General features: G+C 33.6%; 1 protein-coding gene across 4 annotated transcripts in view; it reads left to right on the top strand.

Moving 5' to 3' along the window:
* The window catches only part of SNTG1 (syntrophin gamma 1), a 359,106-nt gene that overhangs the window by 199,476 nt on the left and 147,072 nt on the right, over positions 1–12,558 (top strand). For all 4 annotated transcript variants that reach the window (XM_055705965.1, XM_055705964.1, XM_055705969.1 and 1 more), the window contains one exon: positions 6,590–6,646. In XM_055705965.1, the coding sequence (XP_055561940.1) occupies positions 6,590–6,646 (57 nt within the window). The remainder of the gene's footprint in view (positions 1–6,589; positions 6,647–12,558) is intronic.

Here is a 12,558-nt window from a genome sequence, read left to right as displayed (position 1 = left end):
TTTCTATCACCTTTTGTGAACATCTGAAATTTAAGCAAAAGGATTATTGTATTTTATCATGAATAGTAGTTTATACGTCTAGGGAGCTGTGGTGGGGTTCTTTTTTCCCTTCTTTTCTTTAACAGATTTTATTCATTTGCTAATCGTACCCAGAAGTTTTTCTAATGGAGTGTATGTAAATGTATGATCCATAAGCTAAGGATATGTCAGTGTACCATCTGACAAGATGGATGATTTGATTCTAAAAGACTGAAAATAAATGGTGAGCAGCTGGCAAGTTGCTAAGTTCAGCTACCAGGACAGTTTACATTTTTACAAAGTTTTCTTAAGCATTCTGATAAGGAGTCATAGATTTTTCCAAAATAATGCTAACTCACCTGATGATAAAATAAAGATGATTCTCATTTCTTGTCAGTAATGTAATTCTATGCTGATGTGTAGTAATGCATTTTTTAATTAAGCTAATATTTTTAGCATGTTTTGAGATTAACGATCTTATGGGGAGATTGATGTGAAGATCGTTCTTCATTTCAATACTAATAAAAAGTGAATGCACCTTTTAATTAATTTATAGAGCAACAGCTCTCTGCATAGTATGACATTTGTTCAGAGATTTAACTGAGCTTGATACAAATAAATGTATTTGAATATAACCTATGGACCTAAATTGGTTTTTTTTGATAGAGGAAAAAACCTTCATCAATAAGATAAGCACCTGTTCCAAGGTCAGAAAGTAACACTAAAATTATTTAACTGTAGGCAGACCTGATTTCTGGCATTGTTAATCACACAATTATTATTCTTTTTCTTGTAAATATAAGAACACATTATATCTCACTTTTAAAGTTGCCCTTTTGCTATTGTGAAAACAACTGTGTTGAAAGACAGCTCTATAGAAAGCCCATATGGTACTACAAAAAAAAAAAAGTCATGTTAGAGATAGTTTTTCAACTTACATACTTTACACAATAGCATGGCCTTCTTGATTTTTTTTTCCAAATTTGAATGTTAAAGGTGGTATTAAATCTTAAATATAAGTATAGATTCAGAACTTATCACTTAACTGTGACTTGCCTGAGCAGTCAGATTAAGTCATTATAATTTCCCTTGCTTGCACATTTTACAGTTCTGGACACTTCCTGAGACTCTTATCTGTTACATTGGATCATTCTCTTTTGAGTTTTAAATTTTCTTTACATATATTTTGCTGAAGGTAAAATAAGTTCAATTAACATTAGCAATGTTAATGAGTAGAAAAATAAATAAAGAAAAAAGTGAAAAGTTTAAAATGGTAAACGTGGTTTTGATTTACTTTCTGTATTATATTTATTTCTGTATTTAGTTACTGTTTTGATTCTGATGTGTGATTGAATAGTATGAACGATGCCAAAGTGAAACTCCCTGTCCTGGAGAGAATTGCAAATACGTGAACAGACAGGTCACCTTTCAGGCACTTTCCAGTCTTGTTATCTTCACAAAACTAACCGTAAGAATAGTGATTTTTTTGTTTGTTTGTTTTTATTATTATTGTGTGGGTATCTGTCAGCTATTCAGTGGAGTGAATCCGTTTTTTTCACAGAAGTCGTCAAGTATCTATCAGATGGTAGTAACCTTTTCTTTTTTTTTTCCCCCCTGCCAATCTGGACAGCTTTTAAGTGACAAACTGATATTATGTATATGTGATCATTTATGGACAACCTAAGCCAGCTTATTTTTCTGCAGCTATTTAAAAACTTAAAAGCATAGCAATCTACTGGGGTTCAAACACAGGACTGCCATTTGAAAAGCCAAATTTGAAATAGCAGAATAGCTTTTTCTCATGGAAAGAAGGTTTTTCCCCCATAAAAAAGGAAAATATTGCAAACCAGAAAACACTTGGAGAACCTAAAGCATTGATCAACGGCAGCATATGATGTGTGGCAGTAGCTGGAAACTATAGCTGTAGCTATCACGGAACTACAGAAAGTGTTTGTTACCAAGCATAGTGGGAATTAAAATCCATATTGACTTTGGGTTTGTGAGTTTTTACTCTTTTATTTCTATATTCAGAAATGGAGTACTTTTGAAATAAATCAATCCTTGGAGTAGAATTTTTTCAAGTATAGACTTAGGTAAATATTTCTGCCTTTAGGCATATGCTTTAGGGCTGGGAACATTCTGAAGTGAGAACAAGCGAAGGGTTGAGTACTCTTGCTGGTTCCAGTCAGTGTTAACACTCTACACAACACAGCTGCCTTTACCATCCTCAGTATCCAGCATGGCTGCAAATGAAAGGGGTTTTCCAACTGACCAGGCATTCTGCTACTGTCCCTTACTGGCAACCTTCTCCAGTTGCCTGAGAAACTGAAATAAGGAGGCAAGCTTTGAATGTCACACAATGGAGTTTATAAGCAGATGAGCAAGTCTGTTGGCAAATCTTGTTAACACTATGAATTCAAAGTGGGATATGACTGACCTGTGTCCTGTGTCCTTTACACTCTGAGTGTAAAGTTTGACTGCTTGTGTCAATTAATCCAAAGAAATGCCACTAAGAAAGATCAAAGCGTTACCAAAAGAGGTTATAAAATCTCCCTTCTTGAAAATGTAATAAATAATTCAATGAAAACAAATAAATTCTCATGACATTTTCTTGTTTCAAAATGTGGTGGGATTACTAATAGCTGATGAATTACATGAGAGCACGGCCTTGAGGATATTATGGCATCAAATGTTAACGGGTTCATTTATGAAGTTGCTGCCAGTGTATTATATCTTTATATTTCATTATTCCATTTTAAAAATTCAATTCTAACATTTTTCTCCTTTTTTTCCCTACATTTTTCCATGTCACTGTGCTGTTGTAGATTCCTGTTCACACTATTCCTCTTTTCTCACCCACTGTTTTGTTCTGCACCCATTCAGCTTTTTTCCATATGTATAGTACCTTGGTGTCTGTTCTGTCCACTGTGAAATGAGAAGTCTTGTTTTCTGTCTGGACCTAGATAAATTAATTCTTTATATCTTTAGTCTTGTAAGATGAATAACCAGACACACCAGTGTCCCAAACTGAAAAATGTAATATTTATATCCTAGTAAAAAGGTTGAGAATTGGAATATTGAAGTTTCACATGCTGTCAACTCAGTTTTATGAAAAGTTTTGAAGTCTCTTCATTTTGTTACTCAACTGTTACTTGACTGCTTTCATAGAAAGATTATAAGATCACATTAGATTACCGGTTTGTATTATACAGAATAAATAATTTGAATTACTAATTGATCATTTTGTTAAAAGTCAATTAAGAACTATACTTCCTTTTAGATCACATACTAGTCAGCATGAAATATTTGAATCTTTACTGTCCCATAAGATTTATCTATTAAAAATGACATAAACTCTTCACTAAATGTAAATAGTTAATGATTACATAGGATTCTGTTTTCCTTTCGTGACTATTTACTGTTGCTGTGTGGTGACATGGTCATTCTTTACTTCTAATCGCATTTAAGCTGATGTCCATGATCTCAAGAAGGTCATACAGATTATAAGGAGAAATTTTAATATCTCTATAATGAAAGCTTAAAAAAGGCATTGCTTCTGTTTGACTGCATAGCTCTGAGGAAGAATTTTTTTGCCAGACCTCTTAGCTCTCCTTTCCAGTCAATGAACATGTGTGTGGATGAGGATTTTTCTGAGTTAGAGGCATAGAAAATGCTGACAGCTTGGCAGCAGCTTTGAGTTTTTCAATAAAATGATAACTGCTTTTGTTCTGTTCCAGGAAGCAGCTTCTAAAACACTCTTCTGAATCTTGAGCATAAGGATCCTAGGAGCTCTAACTTTCCTGCTCTTTGGTGTAATGTGGATAATAAATGTGATACTGGCATTACAAGCTCATGGGACATTTTGTATAGTCTTCCTATTGAACTAAGTAGCTTTTCATAAGATTCATGTTTTATTTTGTAAACTTGGAGATGAATTGCTTTTGGAATTTGCAAAGCCATTGCAAATTCAATCATAGAACACTACCTTATGCAAATAGAGGTAAAAGCAAAACAGTAGAATGTTAATAGATTAATCTACAGCTGACACAGATCTTTAGTTAGATTTTATTTTAAGCAGATCATTGGAGCAGCACCGTGACATAGAACAGCATAAATGGTCAATGAGGATACTTTGAGCACTTCTTTGCTGGTACAAAATGTGTTGCATTCCAGAGTTGTTGCCATATTTTATTAATGAATAGTTATAAAGCATTTTAAGAACTTTAAGTTATTAGACCAGTGAAAAGTATTTTATTGTTAATTTGAAATGCTAAAGGCATCAGAACAATATAATTTGCTTCAGTTTGCTGGTCAAACCTCTTTACTGTATTAACCATTATATTAAAAATTTTATTTCACATTAAAATATAGCACTTTGCAGACAAGGTTTATTCGATTCACCTTGGTTGAAGATGGCACTGAAAATGAAGCTTGATTTGGGGTTTTTGTGAGTCATATTCAAAAAGTCACATGCAAGTCATGCAAGTCCCAAAGAAAAATTTACTCAAATAAAAGAGATTTCTGCCAAAGCATTTTAAAACTGGTATCTACCATTACAATGCTTATTCAAGTTACTTTGCAACTCTAAAGGGGAGGGTTCCTCTTTCCAAAGTTAAATTTGACATCCTGACTCTGTACTCAATGGAGGACATATATGAAGATGATTATTGCCTAACTTGGGCATGTGCTTTGACTCACCTGGATTGAATGTATTTATTTTTCTTTACTGATTACAGGAGAAAACACCCCTTGACCAGTGACTCAGTTTTAGATTAACTGTGGTCCGATGAGTCCTATCACTTTATTTCTGAACTTCTGGGTTAAAAAAGAGGAGCTAATCAGAGCTGGGGTCTGATCCTAAGCCAAAATTATGGTTTGTGAAATGTGTGATGCTTCTGACAGTTCTGGAAAAGCTGTTTCACTATACTGTTCATATGAACTTTGCAGTCACAGACTAGGAGATTATTGATGGTTTACTACTTGTATGTAATTCTGATTTGTATTTTTAAAGATAAGTGATTGCATGTTTGTAATTGTTAGCTATCATTCTGTGAATAATATGTAAGTCTTTACACTTAAGATACACCGAAGTATTTTTTTCATGCATTTCAAATGTAAAACAAATTAAATAAATTAAAATGTTTGGCCATTTAAGAACAAAATCATACACCACTTTCTTAGATCAAACATTTACAAGTGTTAGCCAAATAAATAAATAGAAAGTCTTATTTTCGACAAACAATTTTGTCTTGCCATCCAAAACTAAGTAGTTTACGCTTGCTCTTTCTGCAGTTGTGAAATTCATATTTGTCAAAAGTGTGAAAAAGAAAGAAGGCAACTGGATTTTCCCCCCAAATTCAGCAATATCAGTTTTCCAAAACTCTTTTGTGGGCAGCCCCAGATCCTTTCTTTTCCTTTCTGTATATGTAAGGAGGAAAAAAATAGCTCTGTACATATTTAATTGTCTCTGTCACTGGTATGTGTCTGGTGAGAGGCTTATTCAAATCTGACTGATGCTGGCAGCCTATGCTGGTTGTACTGAAATATATGAATATATATATATATATATATATATATATACACACACACACACACACACATATATATATGTATTTAAAATATATATGCAGAATTATGCTATGCAATACATACATAATGAAGTGAGTATAAAATCAGCACACATGTAGAGGACATTAAAAACTCTCTATATTCCATCTATTTGTATCTGGACATATGGTATATCTGATACTAAGTTGTTTTTTTTGCCAATAACCAAATTGACTAATTCTAAGTGGTCTTTGACAATAAAGTCAACAAGACAATAGGAAAAAAAAAAAGTATTTTTGGTAAATATTCATATCTAAGACAGACTCTAGTCTATGGCCTTTAAAGAACAAATTTTAGGATAAGCAATAAAAGGAAAAAAAAATGTGCTACTTTAAATAATTGTCTATAACACCAAATAAATCATTGGTTATGATTTTTAAACCATAGCCTTGAGGTCAACAGTGGCTCTGTTTGTATTAGCTTTTCAATTTGGATCAGGACTGTGCTTTGATACGAATTTCTGGATCATGTACACTTAATCACGCTTTGGTTCACATCACTGAGTGGTCTTGGAGTACACAAGTCGAATTCCTGTTGGGTGAAACTAAATTGGAAAATGTGCTGCAGGACTGCAGTTTATGTACTTCAGCATGTAGTGCTCAATCTGCATATGGGACTAATTTAGGACTAATTGTGATTAAGACCTCTGAAATGCATGTGTTGTGCAATAAGTGTTACACTGTATAGTTCTGTTCTTACTACATTGCAGTACTTGCTAGTATGGTATGAATTGAAAAAAGTAATTTTTGTCTGAGACAGGAACTCTGCTTTTCTTCATGACTTTGTCTTTTTCCTCTGCCACATGGATTTCATGGGGTTTTCACGTTCAGGAGCTTGCAAGTTTATTACAACAAGAAAAATCAATGTTGGATGGAAGCACAAAAAACAGTTATTAAATTGTGAATATAGACATTATGGCAGAAAACATTAAATCTAAAATAAATTGCTTTATTTTTTTTTCCAGGAAAGAACAGTAACAATTAGAAGACAGACTGTGGGAGGGTTTGGATTAAGTATAAAGGTAGGATGGCTTTTTTTGTCTGTTTTTACATATAACATAAAAAGTGTCTTTGTATATAATTAATGTTACTTTTAATGAGGGCAAACTATATTTTAGAGGACTAGAAACAAGAGAATGAACATGTTCTAGGATGTTAGATACTGTCACAGTAGGCAACCAGCAACTACGCTGCCCTATGGAATGGGAGGCAATGGAAAGATCATTCCTGTAAGATTCAAGCTGAGCAAATCTGTAGTAAGATTTCAAGTGAGAGTTGAAAAGTGCTTGCAACTGTGCAGACTGTACTTTTGTTCAACAGCACTCTAATTTAAGTGGTTATTAATGAATGCTAAATTACAGTGGCAGGCACATGGAACAGCCAATAAGTTCATCATCAATTCTCCTGCAAAGAACATCACATTAATTCACTGCAATTCATTAGTAGGACAGAAAGTGTTAGTTGTTTGTTTTGCTGTAAATCAAGCAAAGGCAACAATTTATCATGTTACCATCATTTTGCTTTCTTCAGTAAGATTTAAGAACATATGTAACTGTAGGTGATGTTTTTTGATAGAGGGAGAGATGAGGAAAGGAAGAAAGGGTTAATATTTTTTGTCATTATAACCTGTGATTTTGAAAACCTTACCTTAACTTTGAATCCCAGCGTAGACAGCACAACACTAATTTTATCTTCTAAACAGCAGTCCTTGGTCTTAATATAGCAATGGAAAAAATGAAGTGTACTTCACATGAATGCAAAGAGGCTTAAATTATGTATGTAAAGTGAAAGTATACACTTTCCTGCAAACATCTGTGAGTACTGACCTTATAAGAAGTGACTCAGAAGAGGGATTAATGTGCACTTGTGTTGTCATTGATAAGAATATTGCTGAATAGAAATACTACTTCCTAAAATATGTCTTGGTACACTTGCTCTTATCTTGTTCACCCACTAAAGACCTCTATTCAAGGGAAACTAATTGCTATTTTGTGGCCAAAGTTTCTCATGAGTTCAGTCAACAGCACACAACTTCTTTACCTCCAATATCATTATAGGTTACAGTTCACTGAATAACGATAAATGCATATCAGTGTAAAATCAAGTATACGGTTGAAAGAGGTTTTATTTAGCTGGTGCTGAGAAATTACTGGTTACATTAAGGACTTATGATGTTTGGAGAGTAAATCTCATCAAGGGTCACTAAAATTTGGTTTTTAGTTGTACATTACAGTGGGTTATCTTTTAGAATTAAAATTGCTGACAAGCTCAAGATCACATTATTTAAGTATCAGGTACATTGTATAAAATTAAGTATTGTTCAGAAATATAAATAAAATAGTGAATGTGCAATGGTCTTTCTTAAACTTTTAGAGCAAGATAAACTTTTAGAGCAAGATATGCATTGTTCTGAGAGAAAATTGTTGGAATTAGCAAAAGTATTTAGAAGTGCCAAAACAGATTGTGAATTCAGTCTAGGAGGGAATTTATCTTTTTCTTTTTTTTTTTAATTATTATTTCTTTAATGGGATCCTGTTTCAATTGAAAAAAAAAAAAGAGAAAAAAGCTATATCAACTGTATCAGAAACAACTGCAATAGAATTTACAAAAAAAAAAAAAAAAAGAAAAAGGCTTTAAATTAATTTATTTAAGATATTTTCTGGGCTTATTTTATTGCGTAGATACTTTTATCAAAATTAATCTAAGTAGTTGAAAGGTAAAGCTACATAAATTCAGGAATGAATAGACAATTTCTTTTAATTTTTTATTAACTCATAACCAGGTTGTGGAATCCCTTCAACAGATGTCATTAAATAAAAAAAAGAGATGTATTTCAACAAAGGAAATTCAGACTTACTGGAATGATGCATATTAGATAATAAAAACAATAGAGCAATTAGAAATCTATGTCTGGGATATTCTGTTTTGTATCAAGCAGTGTGATTTTTTTTCAGTGATTTATTTTCAAAAATCAATGGATATTGGACCTCTTTTGCTAGATCCCTTTGTAAGTAATCCTACTTTCTCAAAAAGAAAGAATGACAAGCAATTGGGTAGCCAACACAATCTAAAACAAATAATTGTTCAATATAATATGCTATTATCGTTTTAAACTAGTAGTAGGAAACAATTTAGAACTGGAACTTAATGCTTTTTGTAGTTTTGCAGGCTTTCTGAAGACTTACTGAAATAGATTTTTTTAGGTATACCAGGAAGTGTCAATGTCAGTTTGAAATATTATGAAAAGTGCCAGTTTTCTGTTTTAAATGGTGTATTCAATCATGATGTACTTCCTTTTGCAGTTGAATAATATTTTGTTACTTTCTTTTGTTCTGTAAGATTCCTGAACTTTAATAAAGGACTTATATTTATTATTATTTTTAAATAGAAAAGTTATTATTTTGTGATAGTGCCTTAAAGTAGAGGTCCTTAAAGTCACCCTGTAGGAATGAGGAGGACTGAGGCCTTTTTTACCTCCTGGTTTCAGTAACTGTCTCCCACAACCCCATGTACTACAGTAGTTTCTGTTTTCTTGCTACTCCCATGTTATTTTAATAGGGGGGTTTATCTGAGGACTCACTCTCTGGCAGCGGCGTATGTCAGAGAATGCAGTTTATCTGAGCTGTGAGTTATAGCAGTACAGTGACTAATGACCCTTACTTTAAAATATTTGATTGTGCTTTGGTACGAATTTGTCTAGTTTTGGCATGCAGCTCTAGGGCATTAACATGCCTTTTGTTTGCTAACTTAAACACTCATTTGCTATCAGAAATTTCACATGATCAAGTCACTTCTTAACTTTAGTGAATTTTGGAAGTGTGTTATCGTACCTTAAGTATTCTCAACCCTTGGATATTTTTTTTTTTTTCCCTGAAGAGCTGAAGGTCAAAATATTAATAATTCCAAAATGAAACTCTGTAGTTATCTTTTGGTAACTTGGCTATGGGGGCAAGTCTCATCTTTTGTGTTATAACCTGAGTGCTCCAACTATATTTGTAAAAATCGGCAACTCAGCTAACTGCTTAAAAGAATCTGCCCATGAGATTGATTTTTACACAAGATTTGAATTTAAGCCCTTTAAAAAAGCTTATAATACAGTTTTTGAAGGTTTGAATGATCAAAAAACCCAGCTGTTTTGTGTTTTTCTGTACTTCATTTTACTGGTTAATGGTAAAAGTGTGATTGAATTTGAAGCAGAACCGCGCTGTTTTACACTCTTCAGAAGGAATTATTTTCTAATTTCTGAAGCCTCTTTAGAACCTTCACTAATAAACCTCTGTGTGTGAAGGAACAGCCATCGAGTTAGATGTAGAAATTGACATGTAGTGTATTATTTCAGTCATTTATCATATCTCTGACAAGTCTGAGATGCAGAAACAAGAAGCTTCTAAGTGTAAGACAACATCATGTTTCTCAATAATAATGTATTCTTGTGGAAACAGGCAATGTAATTTATAGTTCATTAAATAAAGTTTGCATTGAAGATCTGCTCAGATTTGGTTTGACTCAATCACAATATCTCTAAAGCAAGCACGTGCACCTGATCTGCTCGCATTTATATACATATTTAGATGATTCTCTTCCTCTTCATTCATTCTGGGATATTTTTTATAAACAAATATATATTGTTTCTAATTGAAACAATAAAAAAAAATAAACAGGCAGAAAGCTTTAATTAAAAGATGAATCATCTACCTTTTAATTTAAAAATATATTTTTTTCATCTTTAAAGGCCTGAGTACTACCAGAAGTTGGTGTTAAATGTAGTTTGGAAGTGGTGGTTTGGTTCCAGCTATGCTATACTATGGAAAATAAAATTTTAGAAGTGCCAATTAACATTGGCACATTATTCTCTGTGCTGTTTAATTCCTAACAGGATTACTGGCACAGTTTTGGCTTACACCAACTAGCATTCTCTAAGGCAGTCTGAACACAGTTCAGCGCTTTACATGGACTGCTTCCAATAAGCAACATGTATAAAGTCACCCTTCTTCAGCTGGGAAGATACTTTATCCTCATATCCATAAGCCATATTGTGCCACTAGACCTTAAAGCTATGGAATAAATGTTGCCTTTTAGTATTAAATAAAAATGTCCCCTACATTGCCTAACTCTGAGGATGCTAAAATCCAACAATTGCTCTATTTTTTACAGATTTTCTCTGCTTGGAAAAACAAATTCATAATTTTCATACTATATTTGGAGCCAAACTCAAAAGCAGCATTTGTCAATTGAAGTTACTAGTTTGAATTGCCCTATTTTTCTGTGACTAAAATTTCAGAAAAAAAAAAACAACCCAACACCCTTATACATAAAAACTGAGATTAGAAACAATCTTTAGAGCTGTATCATCCAGCACTTTGAAAGGAGGTGTGGGTGACCTCCCACCAGTAATGGCCAACATCCAGGACAGTGAGCTTCAAACAGCTGCTAATGATTACAGCTTCCTCTGACTCTTCTTAGCAGGACCACCTCTGCAGGTGGGCACTTACCTTTATTCTGGGCTCATCCTTGCCTGCTTAAGGAAAAATGACAAAGAAAATTTGCACTACAGAGATCAGTGTTAGATTTTAGTAGAGGTCTGAGCCGTTAAGGCTGCAACATCATTACTTGACAAATTTTTGTTCCCTCCTTTGGTCTGAGGTTATAACTACATGTCCACACTAGAGGGAGGGAAAAATTAAAACAATGGAAAAGTGGCCTCTGTTCCCAGAGGTTTCTTCAGTAAAGTATCACCTGAGCCTATAAAACCAGTATTTCAATACAGATACACTTTTTCTTCTACAGCCTAGAGAATCAAGTATGGAGGATGCAGGATGCAAGCCTGCAGTTTTGATCTGAAGTAATATTCAACGAAATGTTGCAGAATATATATAGCTTTTTCAGTTTGCTGCAAATGGCTAAAGATGACTGGATATAGATATGTGGTCACGTATTTTCTCTTTCCCATTTTGAATTTTTGTTTCGTAGATTAGCAGGCAACATCTCCTATGACTAAATTAAAAGGAATCCTTCATACTGGCCAGACTGGGATTCAATGAGAGGACATAATTTTCCTCAGTACAAAGGAACAGGAACTATTCAGGTTATTACTGAATACTTCTTCAAATCTGCAGTGTAAAGGGACTTAGGTAGATACAGTGAGTGAGAGAGGAATAATCACGTCGTGTGTGTTGCAGGCTGGCTTAGTAATAACAGTAATCTCCCTCTTTACTGGAGAGCTGAGTCTAAGCTCTAAGAGGGGGAGGCCATTTTACTGAGAAAAAATGACCTATGTTAGCTATGCTGAGCTTTAAACCCTACACTACTGTGCTGAGCTTCAAATATCCTGCATAGTGCAATATCTGTGTAACACTGGAGATTTACGAAGGGAACTGACACAATTATTTTTCTGTTTGTTTGGAAAATCTGGAAGAAATTAAATATGCATGTGACTTAATCTGGAGGGTGTAGGTTAAGTCTTATAAATTAGTGGTCTTGAAGTGATTATCTTAAGTGAAGCCAGCTTTTACTGTTGCTATTCCTCTGGTGAAAACCATTGAAAAGGTAGTCAACAAGTTATAATGCAACAATTTATTTAGTCTGAAAACACCTCTAAGCCTGACTGAAATGAAGGTAACCTCATGGTCTTTGGAGAGTAAATGCTCAGTCCATGCTACAAATATCAGTGTGTTCTGTGCTTGTCAGTCTCATCTTGTGCAATGCCAAAAAAACTTTTCTTGTAGACATATAATTGTTGTAATATTACCAAGATCCCTATTAACTCAGTGCTTTTAGGACCACTGCAATGATAGCCATTAGCATGAGGAACTTTAATCATATTTAAAATTATATGGTTTCACAGGATATTCATCTTTATTCCATGACAGAAATAGCTGTTGAGTGCAGGAGTCTGTTCAGTTTCAAACAATTGTTTTGAAGAAATGCATGAAGA

The sequence above is a fragment of the Falco cherrug genome, chromosome 3 (genome assembly GCF_023634085.1).
Source record: "Falco cherrug isolate bFalChe1 chromosome 3, bFalChe1.pri, whole genome shotgun sequence".
NCBI lineage: Eukaryota > Metazoa > Chordata > Aves > Falconiformes > Falconidae > Falco > Falco cherrug.
The sequence above is the reverse complement of the archived record's forward strand: the minus strand, read 5'-3'. Positions and strand labels throughout refer to the sequence as shown.